The 26,137-nt window shown below is 40.6% G+C and overlaps 1 protein-coding gene across 1 annotated transcript in view; it reads right to left on the bottom strand.

The window, feature by feature from the left end:
- LOC139372301 (zinc finger protein ZFPM2-like) overlaps positions 1–26,137 on the bottom strand; it is a 92,380-nt gene that overhangs the window by 31,022 nt on the left and 35,221 nt on the right. Inside the window, exon 5 of the mRNA XM_071112038.1 lies at positions 2,702–2,822. Within this exon, the coding sequence (XP_070968139.1) occupies positions 2,702–2,822 (121 nt within the window). The remainder of the gene's footprint in view (positions 1–2,701; positions 2,823–26,137) is intronic.

The following is a 26,137-nucleotide window of genomic DNA, read 5'->3' as shown; positions in this document are numbered from 1 at the left end:
GGCATCCTCTGTTCCTGAAAAGCTTAAGGGATCACTCCTCCTGTCCTGTCAGATACTTTCCTCCTTCTCTCTCTCTCTCCTTCCCTTCTTCCCTCCCTCTATCCAGGATGGTTGCCCATCTCTGTGCCAGGATTATTCCTGTTGGGCCTGTTACTTTTCACTCCCTCTGCCAGGATCTCTGTGGCTGTTACGTTTTACTCCCTGTGCCAGGATCTCTGGTGCTGTTACTTCTCACTTCCTCATCAAAGTGTGGGAGTGTGAAAGCAAAACATTGATATCAAACTTCTACAACATCCTAGATCCAATAAGACATTTGACTGCAAACCACAGCTGCGCCATAATGTATTACCTATATCTGTACGTAATATAGACCCACTACTGTAACTACTATTTAGACCCAGTTTTACAACATCTGAAAAATACATAGCTGCAGCATATTACTGTATACCTGCACCACTGTAAAGCACAGCGTCCATACGTAATACAGCTAGATGCTACAACAGCGTGCCATCGCCCAAAACAGGAACTGTACTGATAAGCCACTAACAATTTCTATCTCCCTGTTGCAACGGCAGACATTTTTCTGACATTGGCCTCAGTTTCACCCTGCTGCGTCCCGACCCCGCACTTCCATTATGTTTCCTCAGAGCAAGCAACTTCCATAAGGCTGTCACATATCAGTCAGGGAGAAGGGGGATGAAGGGAGGAGGAGCGAGACGGGGGAGAGATGATACATCTAAGTGCAGCGACTAGGGCCTAGCTACCATCTAATGAACAGTCTAAACCCCCTGCCTAGTCCTAACAACCGTCTACGAGCATCAGGGACTAGGGCACGATAAGGACTTAAGTCTTGTCACCTCGTCCAGCATTGATCAAACCAGGCTTTATGACGTGTCGTCAGACCTTCCGACAACATCCAGCAGAGTCTAATAATCTCATATATTTCCTTCCTTTCCTCTGACATCCCATGCAGGCCCTGACAGTCATTCAAGATAAGCCAAAAGCCTTCTGACAGTATAGAGAGCATATATAAAACACATAAATAATATGTGCTGCCATTTTGGCACCGGGAGTCAATGGAGCAAGAGATTCTGTTTCTCCGTTTCTGCTTAAGTGAATTCTCACAATCAAATCTGGTAACAATCCTGACACGATTAGAAGAACAAATATTTTAAAGCAATGCACCTCATCGTAAAAGGCACTGAAAACCTCTATAGAAAGTCACATTGAAGTCACCAGCAAAGATGAAATTATGTGAGGCACCCTGCTTTATAAATGTGTTTTGAAACAAACACCAAGAACAGTTGGCATATACAGTATTAATCTCAGAAACCCAAAACTAAAATCTTGAGTAAATGCATCAGAGCCAAACCATGGGCCAAATGTCCCCTCCAATTCCAAGATTCGAAAATATGCAAACACCTGCTAAATTGTCATTTGTCCAAATGATCAGTGAGAGATTCCTCATTAATCGTTGCATACCACAGTCTGTTGACACACCATCCTATGTCACGTGCGTCTGTCCACTAAATATGAATACAGTACTAGCATGTTACAGTAGCTACAATAATTCAGATGAGTAAACTATCAATATTTAAAACATCTTCTAAAATCACCCATCCACAGCCAATGTTCTGTACAGTGGCATTATCTCAGTGACAGAACTACCCACTGCCCAGCTATAGATTATAGGCCTCTGTTTTCTGTCTGATCCTCTGCCACCCCATCCAGTCTCTATCCAGCCTGACTACTGTGGCTAAACCCAATCAATTACCGCTGTGTACAATTCATGACTAACTTCCCTCTGAGAAGCATGATTCAGTTCATCTCTGTTGTGTTTTAATTAAACACAATCGCAGCACACTGACTGGCTGCTGCTGTCGATGCTGTGTCTGTGGAGTCTCCCTCAGGATACAATTCTCTTTCAACAGACTGATAATAGAATATGACATTGGTGGAGATGTTCTGTTATTCTTCACTCTCAGTGTTGCTCTGTGTCCTAAGATAACTGATAACCTGAAAAGCTTCTCGTTGCCTGAAGTCTTCATATTTTAAAAAGCATTTAGAGCTTTGATTTCGTCAAACAATGATAACTGAAGTGAATTATTAACATTATGCCTACACATTTTAGGGGTGTTAATTTCATGGAAATGTCATGTTTATGTTTGTTGTTAATATGGAATGATTATATAGATTCAATGATGTTGCTTAATATACAGACAGCTTACAGTTGAATCAAGGACAACTCTTCTTTATGACAACGAATTGCAACTGTAAGCGGTATATTAAGCAACAACATTAAATATACAGAATCATTGAAAACTGTAAAGGAAGTAATATGTTGAATAAATGCACCACTTCTTACAATAAACGATAGTCGGTGTCTTGAAAACTTCATGCTCTTGAATTAAAAAAATAGTCAACTGAGTACAAATAGACTCAAATGCAAAACTGAGTTTAAATGTATTTGGCTAAGGTGTATGTAAACTTCCAACTTCAACTATATGTAAAGACCTCCAAAGACACATCCCTGCTCTCACAGTCTCTAGGGAAGTTGATTACTACAGTTTGTGTTAAAGACAAGATTTTCTACTCTAGCTTTTACTAAACCTGGAAGTCCCCTCAGGTCGATAGACACCTTAACGAGGGAGACCTGTTCCCAATAGTACAGTGTTAGTGAAAGAACAAATAGGGTACGTACCTATGCTGTACACTACACAGTTGTTCTTGCCATCTTCTGCTGCCAGCCAGGTGATGTCCTGAAGCCACCTGGGACCACCAGTCAGAACCATTGGGACAGGCCGCTTTGGGGACAGGGCACTCTGAAGGACAGGAAAGACGTTGGTGGTACGTTAGCATTTTGCTGTCTAAAAACCTGTGATCACTCATTCATCAATCAGGCCTGTCGCTCTTATGGAAAGTTTTCATAGTTTTTTTCACAGTTGACCTGACAGTGAGATTGAAGGATGGCATGTGTGGTGTGTGTGTGGTGGGGAGTGTCTTATGGGGTACAGCCCAGGCCTAGGCCGTCACTTGAATTTGTCCTCAGTGACAATGGGGTTACGGGGCTCTTTTGAATTTTCTTGTCCTTCAGGGTGCTTTAGAATCCTGAAGAGAGTTCGGATGGAGAAGAAGAAGAAGGGAGGAGAGCTGCTTTAGAAGTGATCTTTAGACACATTGTACCTCTATCTGTATCATCGACGCTGCCTCCTGAAGACTGGCAGGGAAGGGAAAGAATCTAAAGAATTGGTGTGCGTTTCAAAAGAGTGACCCAGGTCTACAGATCACAATGCAGGGATAAATGATTGTGTCAATATCTTGGACTATATTTCACTTCCTGCCTAGTTCGGATATGGTATGTAATTTCTCATAAAGAGTGATTTAATGTGCTTTCAAAGAGACATAGACATAATACCACTGCTTGACACATTACTCTCTGTCTAAATGTAAGTGTTCCTAATCTGTAACAAGTTGACCCTCTCCTCTGAGCTAAACAGCAATGCTGGGCATCCTTGAAGTGAAGTGAACTTATCTATGTCCAACTGTGTGTACTGTAGAGACTCTGAGTGCATCCGAAATGGCACTCTATTCCCTATATAGTGCACTTCTTTTGACAATGGAATATTGAATGTGCATAAGGAATAGTGCATGTAATTAAAAATAACACATTTAATGTATTTCTATGGAAGAGGGTGCCATTTCAGACACAGCCTCTGCCATGGTTTTAGGAACCTTGTCGTTAAATGAAAATCAATATAACAACAAGTTGACTCACATTACAAGATAACCATCATTGATTTTTAGTTTTTCTAGACTTTGGCCGACTGTTCAATCTAACGTGAACTTTCAACCGCTAGATTAGGATCACAGTGAGTGGATCAGGTCAGGACATAAGTTCCAATGTATCTCTGTGAGCTGATCTCTACCTCATGTTCAGCCATAGGCTGGTATACCATCAATGACTGCTTCTAGAAGAAGGAGTCTGTTCCCATACAACCCAGATCACACTGGTTTTAAAGCTACATTCTGGTATTCGAAAAATAACAAAATGGTAGTGACAGAGTATACTCTATATCAAGAATTGAAATGATCATTAAACACATTCCAGATCCTAGGCTGTAGCTTTAAGTATCTAATTATTCTGCATACATACAAGCGAAAGGGGGACACCTAGTCAGTTGTACAATTGAATGCATTTAACTCATCCTGAGCCATTGTGACTGAATGTATCACACCCAGCTGATGCATAGATTTGTATGTCATTAGATGATGACATGGATCTGCAGGCAGCTGTCCACTTTAGACAATAAGATGAGCAAGATGTATCATATCGATAACAGCTATACGTAAAATCGTGTGAATTATAGTGTCCCATAAGGAACATTTTTAGCAATTATTTTAACAAAAGATTTGGCTATATTCAACCATGGAAGAAAGAGCTCTCTAAATTTGCTCTCAGACATTTTATTTAATTATAGCATTAATCTTTCATTAGCCTAATAGGCCAGAAATCTGCATTTCTGCTGAATGCTGCCATTTTTCTTCTCCCTCATCTCTTCAGTCACCTGGTTGGCTAATTTGACAGGGTTTTGTCGTAGGGCCCTGGCACTGCACCGTGCGGGGGAGATGAGAGGCAGGGGTGAGGGACACTTATCAGGCCTCGGCAGCAGTAGGGGCTTGCCATCTCATGGTCAGACTGGGCTGTTTTTTTGCAGGGAGGTCGTCATCAACATAAGGAACATGCTGACTTCAATATGTCATTCTAGCTTCTCACTACTTATCCAGGGAAACAGCATCATGGTTCCATTTTTTTAACAGCAACTGGATACAGGTCTTCCATGTTTCTCCTTCTATTCACTGAGAGGCAACGCGGAACGAGGGAGAGCACAGTTTGTTGTTTTGAAAGTCACTGAAAAAGTGTTCTATTGAAAAAGTTTGATCAATCTGCCATCCTTAACACAATGGAAAAATCTAATCATGTTTTATTGAAATAGCATGGGAGACCAAGAAAAACAAATTGATACAATTTAAGGCCATGTGGCAAACAATAATGCAGGCACTAGGAATGAGGTTGTGAGCATGCAGGTCTGGGCAGAGGAGATTGTTGTTGTTTGTGTACGTCTGTAAGTTGTTGTTCGTATATATGTATGTTTGTATTTGGTGTAAAAAAAAAATATATATATATATATATACACACACAGTGGGGCGGCAAAAAAGTACTTAGTCAGCCACCAATTGTGCAAGTTCTCCCACTTAAAAAGATGAGAGGCCTGTCATTTTCATCATAGGTACACTTCAACTATGACAGACAAAATGAGAAAAAAAATCCAGAAAATCACATTGTAGGATTTTTTATTAATTTATTTGAAATTATGGTGGAAAATAAGTATTTGGTCAATAACAAAAGTTTATCTCAATACTTTGTTATATACCCTTCGTTGGCAATGGCAGAGGTCAAACGTTTTCTGTAAGTCTTCACAAGGTTTTCACACACTGTTGCTGGTATTTTGGCCCATTCCTCCATGCAGATCTCCTCTAGAGCAGTGCTGTTTTGGGGCTGTTGCTAGGAAACATGGACTTTCAACTCCCTCCAAAGATTTTCTATGGGGTTGAGATCTGGAGACTGGCAAGGACACTCCAGGACCTTGAAATGCTTCTTACGAAGCCACTCCTTCGTTGCCCGGGCGGTGTGTTTGGGATCATTGTCATGCTGAAAGACCCGGCCACATTTCATCTTCAATGCCCTTGCTGATGGAAGGAGGTTTTCACTCAAAATCTCACGATACATGGCCCCATTCATTCTTTCCTTTACACGGATCAGTCGTCCTGGTCCCTTTGCAGAAAAACAGCCCCAAAGCATGATGTTTCCACCTTCATGCTTCACAGTAGGTATGGTGTTCTTTGGATGCAACTCAGCATTCTTTGTCCTCCAAACACGACGAGTTGAGTTTTTACCAAAAAGTTATATTTTGGTTTCATCTGACCATATGACATTCTCCCAATCTTCTTCTAGATCATCCAAATGCTCTCTAGCAAACTTCAGACGGGCCTGGACATGTACTAGCTTAAGCAGGAGGACACGTCTGGCACTGCAGGATTTGAGTCCCTGGCGGCATAGTGTGTTACTAATGGTAGGCTTTGTTACTTTGGTCCCAGCTCTCTGCAGGTCATTCACTAGGTCCCCCCGTGTGGTTCTGGGATTTTTGTCCACCGTTCTTGTGATCATTTTGACCCCACGGGGTGAGATCTTGCGTGGAGCCCCAGACCGAGGGAGATTATCAGTGGTCTTGTATGTCTTCCATAATAATAATTGCTCCCACAGTTGATTTCTTCAAACCAAGCTGCTTACCTATTGCAGATTCAGTCTTCCCAGCCTGGTGCAGGTCTACAATTTTGTTTCTGGTGTCCTTTGACAGCTCTTTGGTCTTGGCTATAGTGGAGTTTGGAGTGTGGCTGTTTGAGATTGTGGCAGGTGTCTTTTATACTGATAACAAGTTCAAACAGGTGCCATTAATACAGGTAACGAGTGGAGGACAGAGGAGCCTCTTAAAGAAGAAGTTACAGGTCTGTGAGAGCCAGAAATCTTGCTTGTTTGTAGGTGACCAAATACTTATTTTCCACCATAATTTGCAAATAAATTCATAAAAAATCCTGCAATGTGATTTTCTGGATTTGTTTTCCTCATTTGGTCTGTCATAGTTGAAGTGTACCTATGATGAAAATTACAGGCCTCTCTCATCTTTTTAAGTGGGAGAACTTGCACAATTGGTGGCTGACTAAATACTTTTTTGCCCCACTGTGTGTGTGATATATATATATATATATATATATAAGTATTTAGTCAGCCACCCACTGGGGAGCCAGGCCCATCCAATCTGAATTAGTTTTTCCCCACAAAAGGGTTTTATTACAGACATAAATACTCCTCAGCATCACACAGCCTGCGACACGGTTATCCCTTGTGGCTGGGGCCACAGATTGTCCCAGGCTTGTGGCTGTCAAATCCCTTCTGTGTCTTGCTGTTTCCATCTGCCCTGCAACCTGCCCTGTCTGGAACTGCATGGAGTACCAGCGTTAGCCTACGTTGCTACCATGACATCCAAAACCAAAGCCGGTGGGAGTAAAGGAGAGGACAGTGTTTCTCTATCACAGGTGATGGATCTTTTAAACAAGCAGTTCTTACAACAACAGGAAAATAACTTCAAGAGCTTTGTCCAAATACTGATGGACTCAACTAATAAAATAATGGATGATCTGACCAGAGAGGTCCAGGACATTAAGAACAATTTGCAGTTCTCCCAAGGAGAGGTGGATGTCCTGAAAGAGACTTGCAACAATATGACACCTAACTGTAAGTCCATGCGAGATGACATCAGCACTGTCTGTGAATCATTATTAACAATACCTGGGAAAACAGACTATCTACAGGGACAATCCAGGAGTCATAACATCATTGTGGATGGCATACCAGAGTCTTCACACGAGAACTAAGTTGAGTCTGAGGAGAAAGTATGAAAATGTATCAATGAAAAGCTCCAGATGGACCATAGGAAGATTGAGGTGGAAAACCTGTAACCAGCCCAGGTGAAAGACCCAGGCTGATACTGCTCAAGTTCCTAGGGTTTAAGGACAAAATGTCTGTCCTGTAAAAAGCCAAGAACTTGAGAGGAACCAACATCATCCTTAACGAGGACTACTAAGAAACTAGGCACCAGAGGCGGAAATAACTTATCCCAGCCATGAAAGCTGCCAGAGAGCAGTGGGACATTGCAAACATCCGCTACGACAGGCTAATTATTCACCCAACCTCCCAAAAGACTGGGAGAAGTGAGAGAGCCTAGCTTCCGGGTCAGTAGCTTTAGCCCCACATCATAAACATACACCAACTGACACTCACATATGCCTGATTGACTGATTCTATTAGTCAAACAATGTTCTTTCTATGGAGTTTTTCCTAGCCACCATGCTTCTAGATCGGCATTGCTTGCTGTTTGGGGTTTTAGGCTGGGGTTCATTCATTATCTGGATAATTTGTGTGCAATGCTTGATAATGTGTGTGACGAATATCTTCAGGCTAAGGTCTATTTTTCTCCACTTCCTGTCTGACTGACTTGCTCAAGTACCTGTTACTCAGGCCCAGAAGCAAGGATATGCATAGAATTGGTGCCATTGGATAGAAAACACTTTGAAGTTTGTAGAAATGTTAAAATAATGTATGAGATTATAACACAGTTGATATGGTAGGAGAAAAGCAAAGAAAAACCATCCTGAAAACCTTTTTTTTTTTGAGATCCCATGCTCTTACAATGAAAAGCTAGGCATATGCAATTCAAGCTCCCAGATTTCAATTCCTCTTGTTCCACTAGATGTCAACAATCTTTGTTCAAGGTTTCAGGCATGTTTCTTCCCAAACGAGGAAGAATTTTGAGTTTTAGTACTAGGAGTCAGAGTTGGAAATCAGTCTGTGCGTGCGCGTGACGAAGAGGACTAATAATTTTGCTTTCCTATTGAACATACTTCTAAATATTATAGTTTAATTACATTCAAATACATTTTAGGGTACCTGATGATTAACTAGAAATGCATTTTGACTTGTCTTAACAAAGTTTAGGGGTAGCTTTTAAGATTCCTTTCTCTGAATGTTGAACGAGTGGATTACTCAAATCGATGGCGCCAACTAAACTGACTTTTTGGGATATAAAGAAGGATTTTATCTAACAAGACAACCATGCATGTTGTAGCTGGGACCCTTTGGATTGTAAATCAGAGGAAGATTTTCAAAAAACAACTGAATATTTAATCGCTATTTCTGATTTAATGAAGCCTGTGCTGGTTGAAAAATATTTTGATATGGGGTTCCATCTGTTGAATGTAGGGGGCAGTATTTTGATGTTTGGATGAAAAACGTACCCAAATGAAACGGCCTATTTCTCAGGCCCAGAAGCTAGAATATGCATATAATTGTCAGATTAGGATAGAAAACACTCTAAAGTTTCCAAAACTGTCAATATTATCTGTGAGTATAACAGAACTGATATTGCAGGCGAAAACCTGAGGAAAATCCAACAAGGAAGTGCCTAAGAGAAACGAATCTCCCTGTTCCATTGCATGCCTTCCTTCCATTTAAAGGGATATCAACCAGATTCCTTTCCCTATGGCTTCCACGTGGTGTGAACAGTCTTTAGACATAGTTTCAGGCTTTTATTCTGAAAAATGAGTGAGAAGGATCACATCGCGTCAGTGGATGGCTGGGTGCCAGCAGAGTTTTGCATGTGCAACAGCTTGGAGCAGACATTTTCTCTCTCTCTCCTATTGAAAAAGCTACGGTCCGGTTGAAATATTATTGATTATTTATTGTAAAAACAACCTGAGGATTGATTATAAAAACATTTGACATGTTTCTACGAACGTTACGGATACTATTTTCTACTACTATTTTCGTCTGCCCCGTCGTGACCGCTCGAGCCTGTGGATTTCTGAACAAAACTCGCCAACCAAATGGAGGTATTTTGGATATAAAAATATTTTAAAATAATCTTTATGGAACAAAAGGAACATTTATTTATTGTGTAACTGGGTCTCGTGAGTGCAAACATCCAAAGATCAAAGGTAAGCGATTCATTTTATTGCTTTTCTGACTTTCGTGACCAATCTACTTTGCTGCTAGCTGTTTGTAATGTTTTGTTTGCTCAGAGAGATGTTCTAACATAAACGCTTGGATAGCTTTTGCTGTAAAGCTTTTTTTAAATCTGACACGCCAGGTGGATTAACAACAAGCTAAACTGTGTTTTGTTATATTGCACTTGTGATTTCTACTCAGAACCCTGATGGTCATAGGGGACGCGTGACAAAGGACGGAACCCCAGCAAGTCACATGGGGCCTGAGGCACAGGGCAAAGAGCCAGCGGATCACAGGTGAGCCACTCCCTCGCCCATCAATACTCCCCTGTCACAGTCAGGTGACACACCTGTGCGGGAACCCGCAGTCCTCGAGAGAAGCCCCTTGTCTTTTCACGCTGCGGGCGTCTGTCCAAGCCACCAAAAATACTTAATCTGTAAAAATAGTGCCCCCTAGCTTCAAGAGGTTAATCTGTAGGTTTCCAATTCGGGATTGTTGACAGACAGAGATATAAAAAAAATTGGGAAAAGGTATCAAAAATGTGTTGATACCTGAAAAAACCTAAACTGTTCATGTTGGAAAGTATTACTAAGTTTGTTTTGTTCGTGAATTGGCAGCTCCTGTTCTATTTTATAAAAGGGAAGACGTTATGGGTGTAAGATGATAGTGATGCCATCTGATGGTAAATGTTAATTACTGCAACTCCAGTGTTTTACCGGTGTGCTTGAGATACCCGGATGTATTGCAATGTACTGAACAAGACTGGTTACTCGCATCAATGCCTCCGTATCGTCATTTAACATCCAAACATATATGTTTAAAAAAATTAGCTGTCACATTGAGGCTTGATAGGGGGTCAAAAGAATCCCTGAAGGGAAGGCCGTTTCGTTATTTGTTAGCTATTGTAGGCTACCATTTAGCTTTTCACCTTATCAAGCCTAGCTAACGTTAGCTAGCTAGCACGACTGGCTGCTGGCCAAATTAGATCATGTTCTTGATTCTAGTTACTAAGACAAATAAAACTTCACGAATTAGCTACTCACTTTAGCGTTAACTTCTTTCAGGTGTTTTCTGAACAGCTTCTCACTTCTAATTGTTTCTCCAGTTGTCAGCTCTACCACACACTGTTTACACACTCAATAAGTGACACCCAAATAAAAAATGACAGTTGGAACACCACAGCAGAAAATACATGATTCTTGTTGCTGGGTTGCCAGTTACAGTGCCTTTAGCTTGAGGTTTGCGTGCGCCTTTATCCACAGGGAATACAACAATTATAGCAAATGTCTGAAAGAATTATATGGATTTATTATTTGTCAAATTATTGAGCATGTCCTTAAAACCTAAAATAAGTATCAGAAAATACATATCATTAGCATATGAAAATGCTATATTCTGATATGGACCTAATTCAAGAGCATGTGCATTGTACGTGCTGAGAAAATGTACAATACCGTCAGTATTTGTCATCAAATAAAGTACATGAGATGTCCAAATAGGCCTATCTCAGGATATCTAATGAGTCAGTATCCGGTTTGATATCTGGAGGAAATCCCAAAATTACATGCATGAAAGAAAAATATGAATCACATATTTGTGAAATGATTGAGCATGTGATGAAAACACAGAAATGCATTAGGAATTGTCCTTATCTTCAGCATATCAAAAAGATTTGGATATGGACCGCAGCCAAAAGAAGCTTATCTGGAATCAATATACACTATATATACAAACGTATGTGGACACCCCTTCATATTAGTGGATTTGGCTATTTCAGCCACACATGTTGCTGACAGGTGTATAAAATCGAGCACACAGCCATGCAATCTCCATAGTCAAATATTGGCAGTAGAATGGCCTTACTGAAGAGCTCGGTGGCTTTCAAAGTGGCATCGTCATAGAATGCCACCTTTCCAACAAGTCAGTTCCTTAAATTTCTGTCCTGCTAGAGCTGCCCCGGTCAACTGTAAGTGCTGTTTTTGTGAAGTGGAAACGTCTAGGAGCAACAACGTCTCAGCCGCAAAGTAGTAGGCCACGCAAGCTCACAGAATGGACCGCTCACAGAATGGGTGAGTACTGAAGTGCGTAGCATGTAAAAATCGTCTGTCTTCGGTTGCAACACTCACTACTGAGTTCCAAACTGCCTCTGGAAGCAACGGCAGCACAAGAACTGTTCGTCAGGAGTTTCATGAAAATTTCATGAAGCTCCCGACGAATGGGTTTGCATGGCCGAATGGGTTTCCATGGCCGAGTAGCCGCAAACAAGCCTAAAATCACTATGTGCAATACCAGCCGTCGGCTGGATGGGTGTGTCATGACGTTGGCCTGGGGGTTGGTTTATGACAGTCATAAATACCTCTTACCCCCCTTTTCCGCTCTCTACCCCTACTAAGGTTACATTTGCAAAACCCCTTGGTTAACATAGAGATTCTGGGAACGTCAGAATGTGGGGGGAAATGAAATATATTCTGGTAATCCGAACAATTGAACATATGCAGTGGTACTTAATGAATATGATGTCAGTTCAGTTGTCATCTGAGACATTCTCATCAATGATAAGATGACAAACTCCACAGTGGAAAGTCTATACATCAGTTATCAGATTCACATGGAATTGTCTTTCAATTTAAATGTTTGAATATGAAATGATTTGTGATGGGATGAAATGGGATTTTAGCTTCTAAAATGTGAGATGTGGGTTTTCATAAGTTAGAGCTGCTCACTCAGTGGCCCGCCCACGTGAAGAGACAGAGGTTGTAAACTATGACACACACCCCTTTTCTCCCTTCCTATATAAGCTCTTGACGACAACATAACTTCCTGTTCCGCGGATGTGAGATGACGATCCCATGTCAGAATGGTTCAGACAAAAACTACAGAACGAAGCCAACATCAGCATGAGCTTTGGTTGCGAATGGTATGAACCTTGAACTCTTATTCACGACAGAAGTGATACCTCCTAGCCGTTGAGTTAGCGACCGCAGCTGCAAACACAGGTTAGGAAGGAACCGACAGAGTATCCCATCTACCACACAACGACGTTACTACAACTTATCCAAGTGACCACCAGAGACATTTTTCAAAGGACAGAGGACTCGGTTTGGCAACACGGTCTCCCATCTACCACCAACCTACTGAAGTGCAGCTCAGAGTAAATATTTATTGCATTTTCGTTTTCCAAATGGGCGGTAATTTAGAATGCATATGATACTGTATTTAAGATAGCACAGCTTCTCCTCGGTTCCAGTGTCCCGCTCTTTCACTCAAACCCAGACCCTTTTCCTTTGTGTAACAAGCTGTCATATCTGTTCAGCCCGCTAGGGATGTTTCCCATGACGTAAAGAATTATCCAGGTATAATAAATTCTTTGTATATGTTATTCTGTGTGATTAGTTAGGTATTTAGTAAAAAAATTATTAAACGCAATTTTGTATTGCCCGACCTCACTAATGCTTGTGGCTGAATGGAAGCAAGTCCCCACAGCAATGTTCCAACAAATAGTGGAAACCCTTCCCAGAAGAGTCTAGACTGGTATAGCAGCAAAGGGGGGACCAACTCCATATTAATGCCCATGATTTTGGAATTAGATGTTCAACGAGCAGGTGTCCACATACTTTGTCATGTAGTGTAGCTTCAAATCTTCACAAAACACAGATGTTTGATGTATACAGTCAGTATTTGTCAACGTTAAGAGAGAAATTATATTGAATAAGTCCTTAGGAAATGTCCATGTGTGATATTATTCCGACGAATCCTAATATCATCCTAATATATATCCTATATCCTAATATCATATTTGTCTAAAAGGCACATCTGGATTCAGAATTTGTCAGAATATGGTGCATATCCACAAAACTGAAAACAAGCATTGGAAATGGTCTGTAGTCTCTAGAACATTAAAACACTTGTCATGTAAAGATATCCCCTGATATGGACCCTTTTCGCCCTGAGCCGTACCTGTAATCTGGTTCAGGTTATTAATAAACCTACCAGGGTGTTTATAAACAGTACAGGAACTATATCATATACATGTATTGATGACATTTTTACCAGTGCTACAGAACTCTGCTCAAAGCTGTATCCATACCCATTGGATGTACTGACCATAGTATAATGGCCCAGTGGTGATTTTAGCATGTGAATCTTGGTGGAGCAAAAAAAAATATATATAAAAAGTGGGATGCATACAAGCAAAGCCACAACACAACACTAAACAATACAATAATTGGAGTATAACATTGACAAATGGGGCCTACATAAAGCTGTCCCAACAGCAGTCCCACCATCTTCCCACTGCTACACCTGGCTATCAGCGGAGTTTTGTCTGGCAGCGAAACAGTTCATTTGGCTCATTTACTGCGTTTTAGAAAAACATACCTGATTTGGCTGACTTGCTAAAACAAATGTGGTTTTGTACTGACATTTGATATGTACAAACTATGGCATAATGGGATGACAAGTGGATGAGAGGCAATCCATAATTTCGATTAAGACATTAATGAGTGAGCTAGGACGGACGTAGTCAATATAACTATTTGTTTAGCGCTTTTGAAATGTACAACAACAGAATTCAGAACATGGGCCGTTCTTACAGTGTTCTCCCTGTACACCAAGTCAGAACCGTAGGATAAATAAAGGGGGCCTATAAGCAGACAATGAAAGCCCTTACAAAATTTGATGATTACAATTCTATAAAACAGGTTATAGGCTACATGTGCACCATCAAGTCAGAACAGTTGGCAAAATTAAGAGGGGTAAATAGAACAAATAATTAGGGTGTGGCACATGGGCTACTAACAGCTTACTACTCAACATACACTTAGTATTACTTTCTTAGCTACAGTATACATATCTCCCTGTCATACTACATCATTTATGCAGCAGCATACAAGACATTTTTGGACTCACCTTGTTGTGCTGTGCTCACTTGAACAGGAAGGTGGCATGGAGGTCCATCATGGGCAAATTTTGTCATCAAAGTCCGGAATTCTCTGGATTTATGGTGCTATCAAGACAACTGGGAACTCAGAAAAAAATAACGTCGGATCATAATGACGTCATTGGTCTTCAGGTTGTAGCTCTAGAAAGAGGCCCGAGTTACCGATTTACAATTCTGAGTTGAATGACCGTTCAAAACCTGTTTCCTAGTCGGAGCTCGTTTTTCCCAGAATTCCCAGTCTCTTGAACTCACTGAAGTCAAGTTTTCACAGTTCTGAGTTAACAGTTGTTTTGAGCACGGCACAAATCATTTTATATTTGGAAAAGGGACACTTAATCCCAGATTTGGGACCACACAGCCACTCCACTGAATAGCATGCTCGCGATTGCTTTGCAATGCTTGCAGTTAGCCACTGTCACTGATTCCTTCCAATTGTCAACCACTCATTGTTGAATTTACGATTTCCAACTTGTTGTGCAATGTTTATGTTCAATGGCCGATGAGCACCCGATATGTTTTATCTATAATTTCTATTCATTATTTCTCTTCATAAAACAAGGATTAAAAAGGATTTTCCAGGAGATTGTCGACTTGATTCATGATGATGACTGCTAGCTAAGATTCAACGTCAACAGTGAAGAGGCGACTCTGGGATGCTGGCCTTCTTGGCAGAGTCGCAAAGAAAAAGCCATGTCTTAGATTAACTCAGACTGGCCAATAAAAATAAAAGCTCAAGATGGGCAAAAGAACACAGACACTGGACAGAGGAACTCCGCCTAGAAGGCCAGCATCCCGGAGTCGCCTCTTCACTGTTGATTTTGAGACTGGTGTTTTGCGGGTACTATTTAATGAGCTGCCAGTTGAGGACTTTTGAGGTGTCCGTTTCTCAAACTAGACACTAATGTACACTAATGTCCTCTTGCTCAGTTGTGCACCGGGGCCTTCCACTCCTCTTTCTATTCTGGTTAGAGATAGTTTGTGCTGTTCTGTGAAGGGAGTAGTACACATTGTCGTACGAGATCCTCAGTTTCTTGGCAATTTCCCGCATAGAATAGCCTTAATTTCTCAGAACAAGAATAGACTGACGAGTTTCAGAAGAAAGTTACTTGTTTCTGGCCATTATGAGCCTATAATCAAACCCACAAATGTTGATGCTCCAGATACTCAACTAGTCTAAAGAAGGACAGTTTTATTGCTTCTTTAATCAGGACAACAGTTGTCAGCTGTGCTAACATAATTGCAAAAGGGTTTTCTAATGATCAATTAGCCTTTTAAAATGATAAACTTGGATTAGCTAACACAACGTGCCATTGGAACACAAGAGTGATGGTTGCTGATAATGGGCCTCTGTATGCCTATGGAGATATTCCATTAAAAAAATCTGCCGTTTCCAGCTACAATAGTCATTAACAACATTAACAATGTCTACACTGTATTTGATCAATTTGATGCTATTTCAATGGACAAAAAAAAATATTTTTCTTTCAAAAACAAGGACATTTCTAAGTGACCCCAAACTTTTGAAAGGTAGTGTATGTGTTCTTGCTTTACAACCTCTGCCATATCATGGATTCAGAGCTATCTAATATAACACAGAGGGTTTTCTTCTCTAATGTTAAACATGTAAAGTGTGGTGTACCACAGGACTACTCTCTTGTGCCTCTACTCTTTTCTATTTTCACTAATGACCTGCCACTTGCATTAAACAAAGCCTGTGTGTCTATGTACGTTGATGATTCAACCATATACATGACAGCAACCACAGCTAGTGAAATCACCGCAACCCCAAACAAAGAGTTGCAATCCGTTTTAGAATGGTTGGCCACTATTAAACTATTCCTGAATATCTCTAAAACTAGGTGTCACGATCATCGTAAGGAGCGGACCAAAATGCAGTGTGGTATGTGTTCATGATGATTTTTTTATTAAAGAAAGCACTGAACACTGAATACAAACTATACAAAACAATAAATTAATAACGACCGTGACGCTATAATGAGACCTGTGCTGACACAAGCAACTAACATAGACAATCACCCACAACCCAAAATGACAAAACAGGCTACCTAAATATGACTAACACCTGCCTCTGATTGAGAACCATATCAGGCCAAACACAGAAACAGACAAACTAGACATCCAACATAGAATGCCCACTCAGATCACACCCTGACCAAACAAAACATAGAAACATACAAAGCAAACCATGGTCAGGGTGTGACACTAGGAGCATTGTATTTGGTGCAAATCTTTCCCCAAGTTCTAGACCTCAGCTGAATCGGTTAATGAATAATGTGGCAGTTCAGCAAGTTAAGGAGACTAAATTACTTGGTGTTTGTTGTAAATTGTAAACTGTCATGGTCAAAGCATATTGATTCAATGGTTGTAAAGATGGTCTGTCCGTGATAAAGAGATGCTTTGCTTTTTATATACCACACTCCACAAAATAAGTATTACAGGCTTTAGTTTGATTGTATCTTGATTAGAAGGACCTAGAAAAACGTATTCACTGTAATCAGAGGGACAATACCAATATTATGCATGCCAGCCTCTCTTGGCTAAAAGTAAAGGAGACTGACTGCATCAATTTCTTTATTATTTTATACAAAACAATATGTTGAAAATTCCAAATTGTTTGCATAGTCAACTTGCACACAGATCTGATGCACACACTTATCCCACTAGACATGTCACGAAGGGGTCTTTTCACAGTCCCCAAATCCAGAACAAATTCAAGAAAATGTACAGTATTAAAGAGCCATGATAGATGCCATGATTGCATAGAACTCCCTTCCATCTCAGCTCAAGTGGAAAGCAAACCTGGTTTGAAAAAAACAGATAAAGCCTGACGGCACACCTCTCCCCTATTTGATATAGATATTGTGTGTGAATGCACAGTATGTACTGACATGTAGGTTATGTGTAATGTGTTAAATGTATGAACACTGAACAAAACTATGAACACATGTAAACTGTTGAGCTGAAATAAAAGATCACAAAAATGTTCCATACACACAATAACTGTATTTCTCTCAAATGTGGTGCACAAATTTCTTTACTTCTCTGTTAGTGAGCATTTCTCCTTTGTCAAGATCAAATCAAATCAAATTTTATTTGTCACATACACATGGTTAGCAGATGTTAATGCGAGTGTAGCGAAATGCTTGTGCTTCTGGTTCCAACAATGCAGTAATAACCAACGAGTAATCTAACCTAACAATTCCACAACTACTACCTTATACACACACGTGTAAAGGGATAAAGAATATGTACATAAAGATGAATGATATATATGAATGAGTGATGGTACAGAACGGCATAGGCAGATGCAGTAGATGGTATCGAGAACAGTATATACATATGAGATGAGTAATGTAGGGTATGTAAACATTATATTAAGTGGCATTGTTTAAAGTGGCTAGTGATACATTTTTTTACATCAATTTCCATCAATTTCCATTATTAAAGTGGCTGGAGTTGAGTCAGTATCTTAGCAGCAGCCACTCAATGTTAGTGGTGGCTGTTTAACAGTCTAATGGCCTTGAGATAGAAGCTGTTTTTCAGTCTCTCGGTCCCTGCTTTGATGCACCTGTACTGACCTCGCCTTCTGGATGATAGCGGGGTGAACAGGCAGTGGCTCGGGTGGTTGTTGTCCTTGATGATCTTTATGGCCTTCCTGTGACATCGGGTGGTGTAGGTGTCCTGGAGGGCAGGTAGTTTGCCCCCGGTGATGCGTTGTGCAGACCTCACTACCCTCTGGAGAGCCTTACGGTTGTGGGGGGAGCAGTTGCTGTACCAGGCGGTGATACATCCCGACAGGATGCTCTCGATTGTGCATCTGTAGAAGTTTGTGAGTGCTTTAAGTGACAAGCCAAATTTCTTCAGCCTCCTGAGGTTGAAGAGGCTGCTGCGCCTTCTTCACAACGCTGTCTGTGTGGGTGGACCAATTCAGTTTGTTCGTGATGTGTACGCCGAGGAACTTAAAACTTACTACCCTCTCCACTACTGTCCCGTCGATGTGGATAGGGGGGTGCTCCCTCTGCTGTTTCCTGAAGTCCACAATCATGTGGGGCCCCAGTGTTGAGGATCTGCGGGGTGGAGATGTTGTTACCTACCCTCACCACCTGGGGGCGGCCCATCAGGATGTCCAGTACCCAGTTGCACAGGGCCCGGTCGAGACCCAGGGTCTCGAGCTTGATGACGAGTTTGGAGGGTACTATGGTGTTAAATGCTGAGCTGTAGTCGATGAACAGCATTCTCACATAGTGAGGAGAACAAGTATTTCAAAATTACAGACCTCTACATGCCCTGTAAGTAGGAAAACCTGCAAAATCGGCAGTGTATCAAATACTTGTTCTCCCCACTGGAGGTATTCCTCTTGTCTAGATGGGATAGGGCAGTGTGCAGTGTGGTTGCGATTGCGACGTCTGTGGACCTATTGGGGCAGTAAGCAAATTGGAGTGGGTCTAGGGTGTCTGGTAGGGTGGAGGTGATATGGTCCTTGACTAGTCTCTCAAAGCACTCCATGATGACGGAAGTGAGTGCTACGGGCGGTAGTCGTTTAGCTCAGTTACCTTAGCTTTCTTGGGAACAGGAACAATGGTGGCCCTCTTGAAGCATGTGGGAACAGCAGACCAGTGTTGAACAGACCTGAGCGCGGGAGCTTCTTGTTTTAGTCTCTGTCTGTAGGCTGGAAGCAACAAAATGGAGTCGTGGTCAGCTTTTCCGAAAGGAGGGCGGGGGAGGGCCTTATATGCGTCACGGAAGTTAGAATAACAATGATCCAGGGTTTTACCAGCCCTGCTTGCGCAATCGATAGAGATAATCCATCCACCTGACAAGTGTGGCATATCAAGAAGCTGATTAAACAGCATGATCATTACACAGGTGCACCTTGTGCTGGGGACAGTAAAAGGCCACTCTAAAATGTGCCGTTTTGTCACACAACACAATGCCACAGATGTTTCGCATTTTAAGGGAGTGTGCAATTGGCATGATGAATTTTTAATGTTGAAGTTGTGAACAGAATGCCCCATGGTGACAGTGGGTTTATCGTATGGGCAGGCATAAGCTACGGACAATGAAAACAATTGCATTTTATCGATGGCAATTTGAAGGCACAGAGATACCGGGACGAGATCCTGAGGCCCATTGTCATGCCATTCATTCGCCGCCATCACTTCATGTTTCAGCATGATAATGCACAGCCCCATGTCTTAAGGATCTGTACACAATCCTGGAAGCTGAAAATGTCCCAGTTCTTCCATGACCTGCAGACTCACCAGACATGTCACCGATTGAGCGTGTTCCAGCCAATATCCAGCCACTTCACACAGCCATTGAAGAGGTGTGGGACAACATTCCACAAGCCACAATCAACAGCCTGATCAACTCTATGCAAAGGAGATGTGTCATGCTGCATGAAGAAAATGGTGGTCAAACGAGATACTGACTGGTTTTCTGATCCACGCCCCTACCTTTTTTTAAGGTATCTGTGACCAGCAGATGCATATCTGTTTTCCCAGTGATATCCATAGATTAGGCCCTAATGCATTTATTTTAATTGACTGTTTGCCTTATATGAACTGTAAATCAGTCAAATCTTTGAAATTGTTGCATGTTGCGTTTATATTTTTGTTCAGTAATAGTTCTGTCCTTGAGCTGTTATTTTCTATTAATGTTCTGTGTTATGTCATGTTTTATGTCTCGTGTGGACCCCAGGAAGCGTAGCTGCTGCTTTCACAACCGCTAATGGGGATTCTAATAAAATACCAAATACCTCACCGGGCGGATCGTCAGCCTGTACCATGCTGCCTGCCTTTCTGGTGGAGGTGAGAGAAGCAAGGGAGTTGAGAGAGGAGAAGAAAAGCATCTATGACCAATGGAGACTGTTCAGGCGTTCATGATCTCTATCACAGAGGAGTCTAAAGAACTTTGCTTTAAGCTATGGGATACCGCAGCATCATCCTTACAGGATAGACCTTCAAAGCTGCTGGACTGCTGCTGTTCACATTTGTATTGATTATCCCTCAGTATCTATGGAACTTGATGCCTAATTCAGTATTGCACGATTTCACTGGTCAAATGATGTTGAATTAGGATAGTATAAACTTGAGAGTTGTATTATGTGTATTCAAAATGCAAACATTCCAATGGAGTTCAAAGAATAAGATGGACTTTAAACAGGAGGTGCATTCCAATGTTGTCATCAAAGGAATCTTTCAAAGACATCTTGGACAGGACATGTAAGTCCAACGTTCCAGATTTGTGTCTACGTGAATATGACTGAGTGGGAATATAAGAGAGAGAGAGAGAGGGAGAGTGAGAACTCCAGTGTAGTCCACTCTCCTCAAGTCCCACTGATTCTGCTCTTCCCAGCCTGGCTGAATCCTCTTTTCCTTATCAGGCCAGCACAGGCTGCATCGGCCTCTCCCTGCTCTGACAGCAGCGACAACAATGGGCCAGCGATACCACCGTGCTTCAGAGAGGGGAACCTGCCACAGGCGCAGATTACACACACACATGCTCACGTGGGTACACATACATGCACGCACACACACACACACACAAACACACATACATTCCAAACAAATACAAGCGAACATATTGTAACTTTGCAGAAACCCAAAAAATTTAAGTAAGTTGGTGGAATGATAGAGGTCACAACGATTGTCTCCTACACTGAACAAAAATATAAACGCAACATACAACAATTTCACAGATTTGACTGAGTTACAGTTCATGTAAAGAAATCAGTCAATTGAAATAGATTCATGAGGCCCTCATCTATGGATTTCACATGACTGAGAATACAGATATGCATCTATTGGTCACAGATACCTTAAAATAAAAAGTAGGGGCGTGGATCAGAAAAGCAGTCAGTATCTGGTGTGACCACGGCCCACTGTTGATCTCGTCACGGTATCTCTGTGCATTCAAATTGCCATTGATAAAATGCAATTGTGTTCATTGTGCGTAGTTTATGTCTGCCCATACCATAACCCCACCGCCACCATGGGGCACTGTTCACAACGTTGACATCAGCAAACCACTCGCCCACACAATGCCATACACACCATATGTCTGACATCTGTTTGGTACAGTTGAAATGGTACAATTGAAATCTGGATTAATCCCTGAAGAGCACACTTCTCCAGCGTGCCGGTGGCCATCGAAGGTGAGCATTTGCCCATTGAAATCAGTTACAACTCAAAACTGCAGTCAGGTCAAGACCCTAGTGAGGACGATGAGCAGGCAGATGAGCTTCCCTGAAACAGTTTCTGACGGTTGTGCAGAAATTATTTAGTTGTGCAAACCCACAGTTTCATCAGCTGTTCGGGTGGCTGGTCTCAGACGATCCTGCAGGTGAAGAAGCTGGATGTGGAGGTCCTTGGCTGGCGTGGTTACACATGGTCTGCGGTTGTGAAGCCGGTTGGATGTACTGCCAAACTATCTAATACGACGTTGGAGGCAGCTTATGATAGAGAAATTAACATTACATTCTCTGGCAACAGCTTTGGTGGACATTCTTGCAGTCAGCGTGCCAATTGCAGTTATACATATTATATACATTTTACAGACAGAGTATATTTTACAATAGTTATATTTTGTTTGTTTTTAGTCCCATCCTTAAGCTACCCTCAAGCCCTCCTATCTCCTGAGACCATCCAGTTTTGATTTCTGTTTGCCATATATTTTTCAACTGTACTGTTACACAAAAGTTCCAAACCTACTGTATATACATTTTACGGACACAGTATATTATACATTAGTTATCTTGTTATTTTTAGTCCCACCCTTCATCTCCACTCAACCCCTCCCATCTATTTCTGAACAGCATCCAGTTTTGATTTCTATTTGCCATATTTTTAAACTGTGCTGTGAAGTTTTAGAACAATTCTGAACATTTCTGTTCTTATAGCTTCTACAGATTTTAAATTAAAGATAACAGAGTGTTATTATATTATTGATCGTTTGACTATGAATTTTTAAATCACCCAGCAGAGTTATTTGCAGAGTTAGCTCCAAGTAAATGGTGCAATTCTTCAGTCATTCGTAGCAAAATCTGCAGAGCTGGGATGGTTGTATCCCTCATATATATATATATATATATATATATATATATATATATATATATATAAAACATTATATTGGTTGCAAAAATGTTGAATAATCATTTAAATTGAAAAAGTCAAAGTTTTGAATCCAGCGTTGTTTTGTTTATCGGTAAATCAAAAATCTCTTCCCAACTATTTAGCATTCTATATGGCACAGCTATCCATTTTTTGGTCTTGAAATTAAACGGGTATACTTTCTTGTTTATCACAATTTTCTTTAACCAATGTTGGTCTTTAATGCGGGGCCGACAGACATGTTCCTTAGTTTCTCCCGCTTACTCTTGCCTCTTCCCATTTTATGCTGCAATTAGTTGGTTGAAATTTTGAGTATAGAGCAGACATTTCCATATATTTTTGTTAGCTGCATGTGTGACATAAGTCCACCAGTCCTATTTATAAAATCATTTACAAAGATGATAGTTTAAAAAAACTAAAACATAATGTTTTTTAAAAATCAATTAGTATATTTGAGTTTAACCGTAATATTTGTTCTGTCTTTTCTGGTGGATTAAACTGAAATTGCAACCAATTGTTTATGGCTTGTTTAAAAATAGCAACATTTTGGAGAGGATTTCATTTTCAAATAATTGAAAGTTAAGAGTTAAAAGACCAAGTTAAAAGACCATTCTTTAACATGGGTTGTGACATTCTTAATAATCTGCTGGAGAAGCAGTTCGGATTGAAGTACAGTATATGTTTTGTATGACTGAAGCCTTTAGTGTGAGGTCTAAGGGTTTAATATGTATAATTTCTGCCCTCTGAAATAAAATTAATTATATACAGTTGTCAGAAGTTTACATACACTTAGGTTGGAGTCATTAAAACTCGTTTTTCATCCACTCCACAAATTTCTTGTTAATAACATACTATAGTTTTGGCAAGTCGGTTAGGACATCTACTTTGTGCATGACACAAGTAATTTTTCCAACAATTGTTTACAGACAGATTATTTCACTGTATCACAATTCCAGTGGGTCAGAAGTTTACATACACTAAATTGACTGTGTCTTTAAACATCTTGGAAAATTCCAGAAAATTATGTCATGGCTTTAGAAGCTTCTGATAGGCTAATTAACATAATTTGAGTCAATTGAAGGTGTACCTGTGGATGTATTTCAAGGCCTACCTTCAAACTCAGTGCCTCTTTGCTTGACATCATGGGAAAATCTAAAGATTTCAGCCAAGACCTCAGGAAAAAAATTGTAGGCCTCCGCAAGTCTGGTTCATCCTTGAAGGTACCACGTTCATCTGTACAAACAATAGTACGCAAGTGTAAGCACCATGGGACCACGCAGCTGTCATACGCTCAGGAAGGAGATGCGTTCTGTCTCCTAGAGATGAACGTACTTTGATGTGAAAGTGCAAATCAATCCCAGAACAACAGCAAAGGATCTCGTGAAGATGCTGGAGGAAGCAGGTACAAAAGCATCTATATCCACAGTAATGCAAATCCTATATCGACATAACCTGAAAGGCCGCTCAGCAAGGAAGAAGACACTGCTCCTAAACCGCCATAAAAACCAGACTACGGTTTGCAACTGCACATGGGGACAAAGATAGTATTTTTTTGAAAAACGTCCTCTGGTCTGATGAAACAAAAATATAACTGTTTTGGCCATAATGACCATCCTTATGGTTGGATGAAAAAGGGGGAAGCTTGCAAGCCGAAGAACACCATCCCAACCGTGAAGCACGGGGGTGGCAGCATCATCTTGTGGGGGTGCCTCGCTGCAGGAGGGACTGGCACACTTCACAAAATGGATGGCATCATGAGGTAGGGGAATTATGTGGATATATTGAAGCAATATCTCAAGACATCAGTCAGGAAGTTAAAGCTTGGTTGCAAATGGATCTTCCAAATGGACAATGACCCCAAGCATAATTCCAAAGCTGTGGCAAAATGGCTTAAGGACAACAAAGTCAAGGTATTGGAGTGGCCATCACAAAGCCCTGACCTCAATCCTATAGAAAATTTGTGGGCAGAACTGAAAAATTCTGTGCGAGTAAGGAGGCCTACAAACCCGACTCAGCTACACTAGCTCAGTCAGGAGGAATGGGCCAAAATTCACCCAATTTATTGTGGGAAGCTTGTGGAAGGCTACCCGAAATGTTTGACCCAAGTTAAACAGTTTAAAGGCAATGCTACCAAATACTAATTAAGTGTATGTAAACTTCTGACCCACGGGAATGTGATGAAAAAAATAAAAGCTGAAATAAATAATTCTCTCTACTATTAATTCTGACATTTCACATTCTTAAAATAAAGTGGTGATCCTAACTGACCTAAAACAGGGAATTGTTACGTGAATTGTTAAAAACTGAGTTTAAATGTAGTTGGCTAAGGTGTATGTAAACTTCCGACTTCAACTGTAAATAGGCCCGTTTTAATTTAGCTCGGTGTAGGCAAGGCCATAAGCAAATAGGTAAGCTGGGATATGACTAAAGAGTTAATCGGGGTGATTTGTCCACAAATCATGGTATCAATATTTTATCTATTTTTGATAACTTTGTAATAAAATGTGAGAATTTCTTTCTTTCAGGATATGAATACTTTACCATCAGACCATTTTATTGGTAAACTACCCCGCCCCCCAAAAATTGTAATCCAATACGTAATATAGTAAACTTTTCATAATTCTGTTATAATCCAGATTAGAAAAGGTATCTAGATCTAAATTATGGAGGGATTTAAATTGTGTATTTAAAAGAAAACATGAATCATCATCGTACAATGACACCTTTTTTTAAGCCCTAGATTTCTAGCCCTTTGATATTATTGTTGGATCTAATTTTAATAGCTAACATTTTGATGGCCATAGTAAATAGATATGCCGATAGTGGATAACCTTGGTTTGTTCTTTCTGACAGTTTAATACTTAATGATAAGTAGCCATTATTTACTATTTTACACCTAGGGTTATTATACATAACTATAAGAGATTCTCCAAAATTGAAATATTCCAGTCGTACTTCCCAGATTTTTCATAGTGTTCTATTGTTTCCAGTACTTGTCCTATATTATCTCCAATGTATCGTCCATGTAAAAAAAACTCTCTGATTAGTATGAATAATATCTGACAATCCCTTTTTAATTCTATGCACTATGCATTTTGCTCATTTTTTTTGCATCACAACACTGAATTGTAAGGGGCCTCCAACTGTTAAAATGGACTGGATCTTTATAATTACCACTTGGGTCCTGTTTCAGTAATAATGAAATCAGACCTTATTATTGAGTATCTGATTATCTACCATTTTTATAGGAGTGGTTAAAACATGCTAATTAAGGGTAGTCTGAGTACATAACAAATGTTTGGTGTATCAAAACTGGTATGTCATACAGCCCTTTCCCAGACTTAAAGGCTTTAATTGTATATAGAAGTTCCTCCTCTGTATGTTGGCTTTCACATGAGTCTTTCTGTACAGCTGTTCATTTTACATTATTAATAGAAAAAAATTCCA

This window comes from Oncorhynchus clarkii, chromosome 18 (assembly GCF_045791955.1).
Source record: "Oncorhynchus clarkii lewisi isolate Uvic-CL-2024 chromosome 18, UVic_Ocla_1.0, whole genome shotgun sequence".
Classification (NCBI taxonomy): domain Eukaryota; kingdom Metazoa; phylum Chordata; class Actinopteri; order Salmoniformes; family Salmonidae; genus Oncorhynchus; species Oncorhynchus clarkii.
The sequence above is the reverse complement of the archived record's forward strand: the minus strand, read 5'-3'. Positions and strand labels throughout refer to the sequence as shown.